General features: G+C 44.2%; 1 protein-coding gene across 2 annotated transcripts in view; it reads left to right on the forward strand.

Moving 5' to 3' along the window:
• VPS53 (VPS53 subunit of GARP complex) overlaps positions 1-14,004 on the forward strand; it is a 127,389-nt gene that overhangs the window by 62,747 nt on the left and 50,638 nt on the right. For both annotated transcript variants that reach the window (XM_068530769.1, XM_068530770.1), the window contains 2 exons: positions 1,509-1,610; positions 7,855-7,949. In XM_068530769.1, coding sequence (XP_068386870.1) covers positions 1,509-1,610; positions 7,855-7,949 — 197 coding nt within the window. The remainder of the gene's footprint in view (positions 1-1,508; positions 1,611-7,854; positions 7,950-14,004) is intronic.

The following is a 14,004-nucleotide window of genomic DNA, read 5'->3' on the forward strand; positions in this document are numbered from 1 at the left end:
GTGGTCCATCTGCCTTCCCTCTTGGCGTAGGGATTAGTTCAGGCTGCTCCACTGATGTATGCTCAAATGTCATAAGTACTTTTAGAAACTCCTCTCCACCCAGCTTCTTGTCTCCAGAGAGTCATTCCTTTCCCCTTCCCCGCTTCCCCAGCACCAGCCAATCCCTTTTATCCTGTTTGTCCACTTAGTTCCCTTTCTGCTAGAACGCCCAGCTCCCTGGCATAAATAACATCCTGAGGTAGAATTTGTAAAAAATTCCAAAGATCTGCCTCGATTCTGTTGTCACACTGGAATCATCATCGGTAATATGTATCATGTGCTTCTCCTAGGGTTTCACATGCTTTATCACATTTAATCACTCAAGTAGTCCTGTAACTCTATCCTCCTCATTCAGCAGATCAGGCCGCCGGGGCTCAGAGAAGCTAGACGGTTTGGCCACCGCAGCAGCGTTGGAGCTAAAAACCCACATCTCCTGCCTCCAGCTTTCCCGCTAGCCCGAGGTCCCACTCGATGATATCTTTTGAAAGAACGGTCGCATTCAGGAGCTGGGGAGTAATTTTTCTCAAGATTTTATTGTGGTTGTTGTAATGAGACTTATTTGGGAAGGGACTTCTCTCTATAATCTAGAACACAAAAGATTAGCTCTATAGTTTCTTTTTTTAAAATTTTTTAAAATTTTTGTCTGCGTAGGGTCTTTGTTGCTGCGCACGGGCTTTCTCTAGTTGCGGCGAGCAGGGGCTACTCTTCGTTGCGGTGCGCAGTCTTCTCATTGCGGTGGCTTCTCTTGTTGCGGAGCACGGGCTCTAGGCACGAGGGCTTCAGTAGTTGAGGCTCACGGGCTCTAGAGCGCAGGCTCAGTAGTTGTGGCACACGGGCTTAGTTGCTCCGCGGCATGTGGGATCTTCCCGGACCAGGGCTCGAACCCATGTCCCCTGCATTGGCAGGCAGATTCTTAACCACTGTACCACCAGGGAAGTCCTATAGTTTGTTCTTGAATTCAAACCCATCTGGCATTTTGACTCATTCATATTTATGAAGACCTATGACATGCCAGACACCAGAGATAAAAACGAGACAGATGTGATTCCTGCTGTCACAGAAGCTAGTGGGGAGAAGACAAATAAATGAGCAGTTGTGGTATTTTAATAAATACCTGGGTAGGGGACATACCGGGGGGGATGGGAGTGTGTGACTGGGACTTCTAACCCAGACTTGACAGGTGAGAAAGGCTTCCCAGAAGAGGGGACTTCTGACTTGAAGACTGAAGGATGACGGGGAATTTTAGGCAGCTTTGGATTGGGTTTGGGTGGGCAGTAAGGTTTCAGGAAGAGGAAGAAGCAGTGTGAAGGCCTGGAGGTGAGAATGTGGTCAAGGTTGTCTCAGTTTTTGCTCATTAGATCGGATTTCATGATGTAGCTGTTGGAGAGACTTGGAAAAAGCAGATCAGTGGGGAAAGCTACTGACTACGCTCAGAACATACCTATCTGTTTCTCACATCTAATCAACAGAAAAAACTCGAGTCTCCACCCGCATCCACCAATCCCTTCCTGGAAGATGAGCCAGCAACAGAGATGGAGGAACTGGCGATGGAAAAAGGAGACGTAGAGCAAGTAAGTCTGGTTTGCGTTTCCCTGCGCAACCTATCTAATGTTTGTTTCTGAAAATGGGTCTGCCTTGCTCTAAATATGATCCCTTGGCTGTTGACTACATTCAGAGATTACAACCTTGGTGGTCTTTGTAGAAGGCCTTGATCTGAAAGTGCATTTAGAAACCGGAGTGAAAGAGCAGCCCTTCCCGCCCCACCCCTTGGCTCCCGAATGGCACACCGGCCTTAGCAACACGGCCAAGCTTAATTAATTAGCCCATGTGGTGGGGCAGCAGAACTCTGCCCTGCCTCCTTCATCATCTCCCAAGCTTGTCAGCTTAGCTTTCCATTGTCCCCTGATCTGGTCTAGTGATGACATGAGCGGCTGAAAGGTCCCGGGTGAAGTTAGCAGCACCGTCAGCCAGGAGAGGTCTCCGCTCAGCGTAAGCCGAGCACCTTCGTCTGGAAGCCATTGGGGAGGCCTGGAAACACCATGGTGACCAATGGCATATTTAGAGAGTTACTTTTCAGAGCACACCAGCACTTTCATTTCCTTCAGCTTTTTCTGTCCAACTCTAAATTTCCTCTCCCTTCATCCCACAGAATGGTGTTTTTGTTTCACTGCCATTTTATGATGAGAGAGCTTAGAGCAATAAATCAGGACTTTTCCTGTCTGGATTAGTGATCCTTCTTTTTAATTTTCTACACTTGGCTGCTAGAGGATTATTTTATGGTATTGTTTTTGCTCCAGACATCACTGAAAGGGAGGCCTACTGGGAAGAGCAGCTCTGGGAAACCCGTAGCCATGCACTTTGCAGTTAACCCTGCATTCCTAGCATGGGGAGGGTAGGTGTACAATCCTGGCAGGAGCCAAGAGAGCAGAATTTCCAGGAGCAGTTCTGAAGTGACGCCATCAAATGTGTCTGATCCATCGATTAAATAATTATAGTGACATGGATGCCTCACATTTTCATGGTGCTTTATGGTTTAAAAGTCCTTTCCACGCTTTATTCCCTTTCATCCTCACAATGCCTGCCTTTCCTTTTATAGGATTTTATATGGGAGCTGCAGGTTAAGTGACTAGCCCAGGGTTACATAGTTTGAAAGTGGAGGAGCTGAGACCAGAAGCTAGGTCTAGAAGTCAGAGACTAGAATTCCTTTTCTGGCGTTCCTTCTATTACATCGGTGATGTCCCCCTGAAGAGTGGAGGACACAGAAATGCATCCCGTGAATAAAAGTGAATGGATAAAACTGAAGGGATACCTTGAGGCCGTATCCCAGAGATCTATGGGATTAGACATAATTGATTTAAAGCCATCATATCAGCTAGGCTGGGAGAAAACAAAAGATTTCTTCTAACTAAAGAAATGCATCTCTCACATTTTGGGAGGAAGGACTGGGATGGGAAAGAAGACTCTGGGTGTGGAGCTCATCCTTCTCGTGTGTCCTCCACCCGCGCTTGGGCACCTGCACCCTCTGAGCTGGCCTTGTGTAGCTGGGACGTTTTCAGGGCCCTCGTGTCTCCGCAGTGCAGGTGGCTGCCATTGTCATGTCCAGAATTGTGGAGCTGAACACTCAGATGCTGCCGTGAAAAGTTATCCCTTTCGCTAGTCATCTCTGGATATTATTAAACTGGATTATGATAGCCCCCATTAGCTACAAAATCAGTTTTGCCAGGTAACATATGATTTTTCTTTCTTGTGGAACTTTTTACTCATCTTTTCAGCTTGAGGTTACTATCTTAAAGACAAAGACCTGCTCTGCTCATTCTAAGGACACAGAACACAGGTACACGGGGTAAAGCAGAGTCACGTGATGGGGAAGATGCCAGACTCTGGTTTGCTGTTAGCTGCCCGCATGACCTTAGGTAGGTTTTTACTCTCTCTAGACTTCCCTCGTTTCTCCGTGTATAGAGAGAGCCAGTGGTTTTCCAGCTGTATTCCTTGGTGCCCTGTCAGATGTCACTGTGGGGAGTTGGGATGAGGCCAGGGCCCTAAGTCCCTCCAAATACAGCAGTTCTGTTTTGAGTCACTTTTTTCATGGACTTCCAGATAAAATTGCTTTTGGATCAGGGGTTCCAGGTGTGTTCAAAAAGAAAGTACTGAAAACCCCGGAACTAAATGATCCACCCGCAGCTTCACGGGCTGTTACTTGTTAGTAATAAAACGTACACGCCGGTGACTAATGACTCCTCACCTGCCATCCCCGACCTCCCACCACCTCCCCAGCACCTGTCCCACTTGTGGTTGATGATGTGGGAGCTCAGGACCCCCCTCCTCCCAGCCACTCACTGGCTTCTGGCGTTGGGCGCACAGGAAGATGAGGAGCCAGGTGGGGCGCTCGGGGCAAGCCCACAGGATGCTAGCGGTGAGCTCGGCCAGAGGTGGGGGGGAGGCCCCAGTAGTTGTCCTGGGTTACCCAACCCATTGCATCACTGCAGTTGGCAGACGGGTGGCCCTCAAGGTGAGGGCCGCTCCCTGCTCACCGCTGCAGTTAGGCTACGGAGAAGGGAGCGTGAACTTGAAAAGAGGTATTTAGTTTGAACAATCAGTTGCCAACATGTTCCTGATGATTAAAAAATGGCATCTGAACAGGGACTGAGGGTACTCAGGGTATAAAAGGAAGAGAGAAGAAATAAGGAATTTCTGGTTTTAAAATGTACCCTTCTGGTGATCCGAGCAGTTAGATTTAATCTGTTTACACTGGATAGTAATAAAAGGAAATGGGACCAGCTGCAGACCTCCTTACTGTGACAACAGTAACCTTTTATTATTCCATCAAACTCCAGGAGGAAATAGCTTAAACATCTGCAGCTTTTGGACAGAATTCACACACTCCAAAATCCAGCCTGAGTGCTACTGCTAAATGACTTAGTATATTCTTTAAGCTGAGAAGCAACCCTTTGGGGAGCTGGACGGTACAAAGGGAGACACCAGTATGAGCCGAAATTCCAGCCCATTTCATCTAAATATGAGCACAGCTATGAGGCAGCCAGAGGCAGGAGGCAGCCCTGTGGAAAAAAAGAAAAAAGGAAACTTCAGGCAATCCCTCCCATCGTTCCCCTCTTGCTTCCAACTCACGTTGAAAACACTGTATGAGGACAGAGAGCCATGGCGACAGGGCCGTTCTCACTGTCAGGAGCGCCGTTAGCGGGCGGAGCGGGCTCCCCTGTGGGGACGGGGGTCGGGCCACCTGCGCTGTCTGGTTGTGCGGCTCTCTGAGCCACATCCAGAGGGTTCTGTGGGGCCTCATCCAGCACGGGGCCTCTGGGAGACTGATCAGGATGAGTTTGTTGGAATATCATGTAGTCATTTTCCTTAATCATTAGAATCTGTGTTTTATACTGAATGAGCTCTTCAGACTTATCCATACATTTTTATCCTATATCACTTCTGTGCGTACATAAAAAGGAAAATATAAGCAAAATAAATAGGTTAAGATATTCCCAAGACTTCTTCACATTCAGAGTCTAACTCTGCTGAACCACTTAAAATAAAAAAAAACTTTTTATTTTGAAATAATTATAGACTCATAAGAAGTTGCACAGAGAGGTCCTGGGTACCCATCTCTCAGCTTGCCCCAGTGCTGACGGCTAACATAACTATAGTGCGTTATCAAAACCAGGACGTTGACTCTAACCCCGTTTTCACTCAGGCGTGGATGTTAGTGTTTCCCCACATAGTGTGGTCCTCCAGGCCATCCGGAGTGTTGGTGATAGGCCGTTTCTCAAAATGCTCCACTACTGTACCTGGGATTATCTGCCACGTTTTTTATTGTTATTTTAAACTTTTTTTCTTTTTTAATAATGTCAAACTTAGGGAAAGTTTTAAGAATATTACAAGGAACTCTCAACTGTCTTTCACTTGGGTTCACCAGTTGTTACTATTTTGCTACATTTACTTTACCATTTCCTCCCCCCTCCCTCCCTCTCTCTCTCTTTCTCTCTCTCCCTCCCTCCCTCTCTCTCTTTCAGAACAAGTAAGTTTATAGGTATCACGCCCTTTGCCTCTGAGTATTTCAGTATGTATTTCCTTTTTAGGAAATATATTCACTTAAGAAAGAATTTTCACTTAAATTACTACAGATCAAAATCAGAAAACTTAACATTAGTACAATACTATTATCTCATTTACAGACTTATTTAAATTTTATAATGTGATTCAAGAGTGATAAATTGAAACATTGTCAATAGTTGGAAAAGTACACATAAATTAGTAGGTAAATAAAGCCAAGTACAAAATACACATGTTGATCTAAAACATGACAACATTCTATATTATATAAACTCCCATTTATAATTTCCAGAAGCTATCCTACAGATGTGTGAATATTTTTGTCAAGGGAAGAAAATATAACTAAAGGGAATAATTATAATATTTATGAAGATTCTATTTTAATTAATGAAAAGATATCTGGCTATAGTGGCCATATTTTCCAGTTCTAAAATCAGGATATCTAATCCTACAGAAGTTATTCAGATTAAAGCACATTTGTCTATTCATTTATCTGATCATCTTATTGAAAAGTATAGAATAATTTTTTAAAAAAGGTAACGGACTTGGAAAATGTAGAACAAATAGATAAGGACCATAACTTCACAACCATCATACTACATCATGGATCCCTCATTTTAAACTAATGGAAATGGGGAAAAACTCCTAAGGCATCTATGAAATGAAGTGGGACTTTGAATCCAGTCAGTTTAAACTCAATGAGAGTCTCTTACGGTCTCAGCCTAAGGCCTGACTTTGGCAGTGGCTTCTGGATGATAAGAGAAAATAGCCCAGACTGTAGTTATTCTTAGGAAGGACCAGAGTTTCTTCAAATCCTGCAAAAAAAAATTAAAGACATGGAACTCTTAGAAGGTGAAAAGGGAAGAGTTAAATATGAAATTAAATGGGATATATCTACAGTTGACATTTAATTTTTGGTGATCATTACCAGTTTTTACAGATGCTTTTAACCATTACAACGTTTTATTTGTTTTTAATTACTAGAAGAAGGTAATCATTTCTGTCTGTCATTAGGGGGCTTAGCTTTTCCTCTTTTTATTAAAAGATAACGAGCCATTCAACAGGTGTGCTGTGCATGCCAATTTATACCCAGATTGTACTCTTCTATCAAGCCCAGCAAAGGCTCAAGGACCTCTATCTATTTTCAGATCCCAACAAACAGAAATAGATAGAATTGGCTTTTTTTTTAGGAACAGAAAGAAATATGTAGGAAGATCCTTGTTTATTTTTTAGATGTTTTGAAAGGGAATTTAAGTAGCAAATAATAGTTTTTAAATGCTTGCCTGCCCAGATGACCTTTTTATCAGTGGTTTCCCAGTTTCAGTTGGGGACCAGTACTGATCCAGGTTTTAGCTGGTGCAAGGCAAAAAGTAAAGACAAAACAGCCAGCCTGTCTGTCTGTCTATCTCTTTGTCTTTCTATCTGGTATAAGGTCACCAACTAACTGTCTTTTCTTGGGAAGGACGGCTTTTATGCGGCTATTTTCTCTTATAAAATGTTTGGGTATAAAATACTCTTTCTTTTAGGAACTTGTGGTTAGAGTAGAAAGTAGCAAAATAAAAAGTTAGCAACCCTGTGTTGACCCCCTACTTTTCTTTTTTTCTTATATTTGTTGGTGAAATTCAACAGTCTTAGGAAGCACCGCAAGACAGCAGTGATCTACTAGAAAGAGTTCTGGTTTAGGAGACAGGAAACTTCACCATGTGCCTTGAGGCGGGCTGCTAACACCCTCTGAGCCTCCCTTTCTTTAGGTGTAAAATAGTAGTAATAATTCCTATATTGAGGATTGTTTTGAGGAATAGATGAGATATTTCGTACCAAAGTGCTTGGCTCATAATAACAAGCAGTAAATGGAGGCTTTTAAAACTGGATGGTGTGAAAGCACTTTCTATGTTCCAAAGCACTGCACAGCTCTGTGGTGCTGTTATTAGCTAGAATTTACATTCTGAAAACATCAGTCAGATGATGAAGAGCTTCCAAATTGAAAACGCATGTGTTATCAAAGTAGCAATAAATCTTTCACCGCACAGAGCACGTAAATGATGCCAACAAAGCTGGCTTATTGTTCACAAACTGGCATGACTCATAATACAGGACATAGTCGCAGTCTAGTTACGCTGAGTGCTTCTTATCTGTAAGTTGGGAGTGAACTTTGAAGGGATGTTTTCTTTGAAACTGCTTGAAAGTTTGCAAAGATGACTCAAGTATAGGGTTTCTTTTTTCTTTTCTTCTTTTCTTTTTTTTTTCCCTTTACAGCCAAAGAAGCCTAAAGCCCCAGACAATCCATTTCACGGCATTGTTTCCAAGTGTTTTGAGCCTCATCTCTACGTGTATATTGAGTCCCAGGACAAGTGAGTGGTGAACATTTTGCTGCCTTCTGCATTTCTCGCTCCTCGGGTCAGGGCTGGGGCCTCACAAGGGCACAGCTCCTTCTAGAGGTTGAAGGAGGGACTTGGGGCACCCGTTACCCTCCCTGGAAACCTGTTAAGGATGTTTTTCGGCCTTTTGAGTGTTATCATGTATTGTGTCCATAAATCTCAGAAGCCTGAGTTTGACTCTAACAAGGTTCCAAACAGGTCCCAGCACCTACTTCCCAGGTGGGCGCTGAGCCCGTATCCCACTCTGTATGTCAGCCCGTGAGGCTTTACGATGTCAGGTGCTGGAAAGTGGAGAAAGAAAGCCTCATCTCTAATGTATATGTTTTCAAGTATAATTTGTTTTAACTTCTCACTGTGAAGTCATTTAGACTTACCAAAAGGTTTTAAAAAGCTCTCATATACCCTTCGCCCAGAGAAATGTTAGCAGTTTACGTAACCGCAGTTATCAAAACAGGAAGATACCGTTCTCCCACGAATGTCCTTTCTCTGGTCCAAGATCCAATCATGCATTTAGTTGTCAGGTCTCTTTAGGCTCCGTTAAGCTGGAATAATTCCTCAGTCTTTTCTTTGTCTTTCATGACCTTGACACTTTTAAAGAGTGTTTGACCAGCTATTTTGTCCAAAGCCCTCAATTTCTGTTTGTGATGTTTCCTCTTGATTAAATCAAAGTTATGCATTTTGGGCAAGAATACCACAGAGGTGACATTGTGTCCATCTCAGAGCCCAGTGCGTGATGCCAGGAGGCATCTCACCTGGATTTGTCCTGTTATTGCTGAGGTTGACCTTGACCACTTGCTAAAGTGGTGTCTGCCAGCTTTCTCCCTGTGAAGCTACTATTTTTTGCTCTGTAATTCGTAAGTATCTTGCGGGGGGGATACTTGGGGACTATGTAAATATCCCATGTCTCATCATACTTTGCCCACTCATTTTTCACATCCCTTGACGATTGATTCCTGGCTGAAACAATGATTACTGTAGTGTTTGCCAAACGTTGATCGTCTGTTTCTGTCATTTCTTCTATATTTACTCATTAGGGTTCTACTATAAGGAAGAGCTTCCTCTTCTCCCCCACTTGTTGGTTTGTTTGTTTTTTCCTGTTTGGGCTGATGTGTTATTATTTTCTTTGATGAATTATCATCCATGTAACGTATATGCTTTTTACAGAGGGGCTCCAGAAAATGTTTACAAAGCAGCCCACTGCAGCCAGGTTCCCTCACAGCCAGAAGAGTATGGTCATGTTCCAGTACCCATTGTTCATGGGAAGGACAGAGATCCCTCTTCATCCCTGAATCTCTGCCCGCAGCCAGAGCAGCTGTGGAAGGCCCTTGCATGCTGGAAGGCACATTTTGGAAAGGCCCAGTTTCTGGAACAGGCCGAACTGACCAGAGACAGGCTGGTCCAGACTCTGAGGAAAGGCCCGTAGCCTAAAGAACACACGCTTAGGAGGACCAGACAGTGGCTCACACAGGGAGGACAGCAGCTGTGAGAAAGTTCTTGAGGGGAGTTCTCGGGGAAAAAGCATTTAGGTGCTGAAGTCCAGTCCTTTTTTTTTTTTTTTTTTTTTAAATGCTTCTTTCATTTTAGCACATTCTTGCTTCCAAGTATGTTTCAAGGGTAAACCATAAGCTTAAGAGAACATTTCAAGTGGCTATTTGTGTCTCAAATGGAACATTATTGTTATTCAGCTCTTTGATTTTATATCGATAGATTGCTTCTATTCTTTTCTTCCCTGATTACAAAATGCTTCATATTAAAACCCCAGAAAATTAACTTCGTAAAAGAGCTTCTACGTTAACAACAGCAATCTCCTCACCGCCCCCCACCTCACACAGAACAAGTTGCCTTGACGTTTTTTGCCCTGTAAAAGCCCAGTTTTCCTCCTGCTCTCCATCTATTGGGCTTATGTCTGCAGGCATGCAGAAGGGCAGTAGTTACTATTGCCATTTAGTCCTTTGAAAACACCCTTTCTTCTGCATTCACAAAGTCTTCTCTCAGGATGTTAATAAGACACCCTTACGGGGCAGGAAAAGGAGCAGCTATTTGCCTGTTAGATGAACAGGTCTTGGAGCAGCCCACCCGTATGACTATGTTGGGACAAAGCCCTCTCTTCTCTTATCAATCCAAATTCTTATCTTTTAAAAGGCTTAAAAGCTATTGGGTCCAGGGTTTAAAGTGCACATCTGAGATAACCATGTACTTTCTCAAAACTTATCTGGTCTAAAGAGTCAGTTTTCTGAATTATCTGGTGTAATTCTGGGATCTACTCTCTTCGCATGGCCTTGATTCGTATAAAGCACACTCATTGTTCATGAGACTTTGGGCGGAGAGCCAGCCCTCCCTTCCTTAGGGACTCTCCATTTCTGTATGAAAAATGCAGTGCTGGCCCCTCATCCTGCCGTCTGGCCTCGCTGGGATGTTTCCACAGCACTAGTGCAGTAGCGGAAGCTTCTCGTAGGAGAACTGCGTAGGCTGTGCTGTTGTCGCTCCAGAATAAACAGCAAAAGCTTGAAGTAGAAAACAGAGTTCAAGAAATCCGTTTCCTCATCTGTTAAAGGAGAGCATCAGACAAAATAATCCCTAAAGCAGCAGGTTATTAACCTTTTTTGAGTCATAGATCCCTCTGAGAACCCGATGAAAACCACAGGTCCTCTTGCCAAAAAAAATCCACATAAACCCACACACTATTTTGAGTACAATTTCAAGGGGTTCTACAAAGTTCGTCCTCCCTTAAGTCAGAGAATCCTAAGACTGGGGAAGGAACTCAGGTGGGGACTGATTTGGGACAAACTACTACTCTTGTTGTAGTTCTGACTCAAAAAGCTGCAAGGGAGGAAAATCTGAGACCATTCACAAGTTCCCCGATGACCGAGACCCAACCCAGGGTAATGGAAAGAGCGTGGGCCTGGGTGCCAGACAGACCTGGACTTGAGTCCGCGCTCTGCACTCACCAGCCTGGGGCCTTGAGCATGGCCCTAACCTCTCCGAGTTTATTTTGTGCTCTCTACGGTCAAGTGAATAATGTCCCCCTCACAGGATTAGCGGTGAGGAATAAATGACATGACATGTTGTCACTCGGCACCAGTAAACAGCACTCGGGAACTGTGCCTGCCCTGCCCTTCTGGTGATCTTGTTCTGGACTCTCAGGTGGTTGGGTGGCCCGCTTGGTGCTGCCAGCTCTCTGTGGGCCTGGCATGGGGTCCACTCTTCCATCTCCCCTGCCTCCCACCTGCCCGGGGAGAGTCCTGGCAGCACCTGCCCCAGCCCAAAGCCCAGTCTTGGTAGGAGGACTGCGGCGCCGGTGCCCAGGGAGGAGGAGTGGGGATGTCCCTTGGCCACCTCTTAGCTGGCTGGGCTGAGCTGTCCTTTTGTGCTTTGAGCAGCTTTCTCAGTTTTTGTCGGTGTCCAAGGAGGAAGTTAGTAGTGTCTCTTCTACTCTTGGGGATGTAGGCGTTTTCTTTGGCTGACTTGCAGGAGAGATTTCTCTCCATAGGCACTTGCTTCACTCCATTCAGTGACATTCTCAGTCCAAGAAATTATTAGGGACTCCATTTCTGCCCATTCTCCTGAGTTCCCCGTCATAGCTTTCGTTGAAATAGAGCCCACCACCCCTTCTAGCTGGGTGAAGCCTAGAGTCTCTCTATAAACTAATGTTGCCTGTTGTTTGTTTTGAATTAATTTCAGAAGAGTTCCAAGAATCGTACATAGAGCTCCTGTGTACCTTCACCCAGGTTCCTCAATTAACAGCTGTCTCTCCCGCCTCTGACACACACACTGACAGACACGCACATACTCACAGATATATGCACATACATGTTGTTTTTCCTGAGAGATTCAAATTCTCAAATTGCAGGCAAGATGCCCCATTACTCCTTAATATTTCAACGTGTGTTTCCTGTAAATAAGGACACAGTCTATGTAACCATAGTACAAACCATCAAAATCAGGAAGGTAACATTGATGCAGCACTCCCATTAAATCCATAGACCCCATTCCCTTTCCCCATTTGCCCCAATCCTGGTTTTTATAGATCTCAAATCCATTCCGGGATCACAGGTTACATGTATTTGTCATGTCTCTTTGGTTCAGTCCAGAAGAATAATTTATTCTTTCTTTATCTTTCGTGACTTGGAAATTTTTTAAAATTAATTAATTAATTATTTTATTTTATTTTTGGCTGCGTTGGGTCTTCGTTGCTGCGCGTGGGCTTCCTCCAGTTGCAGCGAGCGGGGGCTACTCTCCGTTGCGGTGCACGGGCTTCTCCTTGGCGGAGCACGGGCTTCTCCTTGGCGGAGCACGGGCTCTAGGCACGCGGGCTCAGTAGTTGTGGCTCACGGGCTCCAGAGCGCAGGCTCAGTAGTTGTGGCGCACGGGCTTAGTTGCTCCACGGCACGTGGGATCTTCCCGGACCAGGGCTCGAACCCGTGTGCCCTGCATTGGCAGGTGGATTCTTAACCACTGCACCACCAGGGAAGTCCCATGACTTGGAAATTTTTGATGCGTGTAGGCCAGTTACTTTGTGGGATGTTCCTCAGTCTGGTTCTGACTGATGCTGGCTCATGATTTATGATTCATACAGAAGTGGCGCCACGTTCTTCTCAGTAACTCTTGTCAGGAGACACACAGTATCAATGTGTCCCACAACTTGTGCTGGTCAGTTTTACTACTTGGTTTAGATGGTATTGGCCAGGTTTCTGTATTAATTAATAAGTGTTGATTAACCTTGAAACCATATAAATAGCCTTTTTCTCATCTTTCACTTACTTATTTTACCATCTGTTAATGACACTTGCCTGAATCATTTATTACTAAGATAGTTGCCAAATAATTATTTTTCCAATTCCATCATTTCTTCTACATTTATTCTGTTTTAAGAAACAGCCTTCTCTTTTCCCCATTTATTTGTATCAGCAGGGACTTGTGGATTCCTATTTTATTCAATGGGTTATAGTCATTACTGTCTTTTTTATTTTAACTTTATGTTCGAATAAATTTAGACCTACAGAAAAACTTCAAAAATAGTGCAGATTTCCCATATTCCCTCTCCCAAGCTCCCTTAGTGTTCACATCTTACATAACTGTAGTACAGTTATTATCAAAATCAGCTAGTAAACATTGGTACAGTACTATTCACTAAACTCCAGGTCTTATTTGGATTTTACCAGATTTTCCACTAATGTCCTTTTTCTCTTCCAGGATCCATCATTATTTGTTTTAATGCTCAAATTGTCCTGGTTTCGGCCCCTTCCAGCTAGTTTTCCGTTCTTTTGCATGCCCCTAGCGTTTTTGGAGTACTTTCTTTCTGGCCCAACAAAATATACCAGGCTCATCTTGTACTTTCCTAACCCAGTCCTGGAGTCATCCATTTTTCCAGGATCCCTTGTTCCTGTGGTGGGATATGATATTTAGAAACTAAGTCTGTGTATTATATATGTTCATTGCTGCTGGGGTGTCATGCTTCTACGTCCTCTGAGCTAAGAGACCTAAGAAATATATGTATGTGTATATCTACATATCTATCTACTTTTATACCTATTTATATATTAAAACCTGTGAGTCTGTGCCAATAACTCCAATTCTAACCTAACCTCAGGGTTTATTGGGGCGTCCCCTGTTCCATGTCTGTAACTACCTTCTACAGCAGTGAGAAGCTTGGTTCCCAGGATCCTCCATGTATTTACCTGCTCCATTTACCTGTGTGGAACCCATCTCCCAGGTGTGCTCAAGCCAGAGCTTGTCTCCCTACTGGCCACATCAGAGCCAAGTCCTCTGCCCCAACCAAAGGGAATGGGTAGGGGTGCAAATTAGTCAGCGCATCCTTGGATGAACAAGTTCTCTAACTTCCTGGGGGGTCTTAAGCCGCTTTGCCCGTACTTACCTCCTTGTCCACTGTTTCTGACTACCATCTTCCTCCCCCAGAGCCATCACTCCTGTACTTTCCAATTAGAATACTATTTCTGTGAATGTCAGCTGCAGACCCACCAGAAGAAATGGCCTTGGTCATCCATACCTAAGCTTGGTGTGCAGTGTG

The sequence above is a fragment of the Eschrichtius robustus genome, chromosome 20, assembly GCF_028021215.1.
Source record: "Eschrichtius robustus isolate mEscRob2 chromosome 20, mEscRob2.pri, whole genome shotgun sequence".
NCBI lineage: Eukaryota > Metazoa > Chordata > Mammalia > Artiodactyla > Eschrichtiidae > Eschrichtius > Eschrichtius robustus.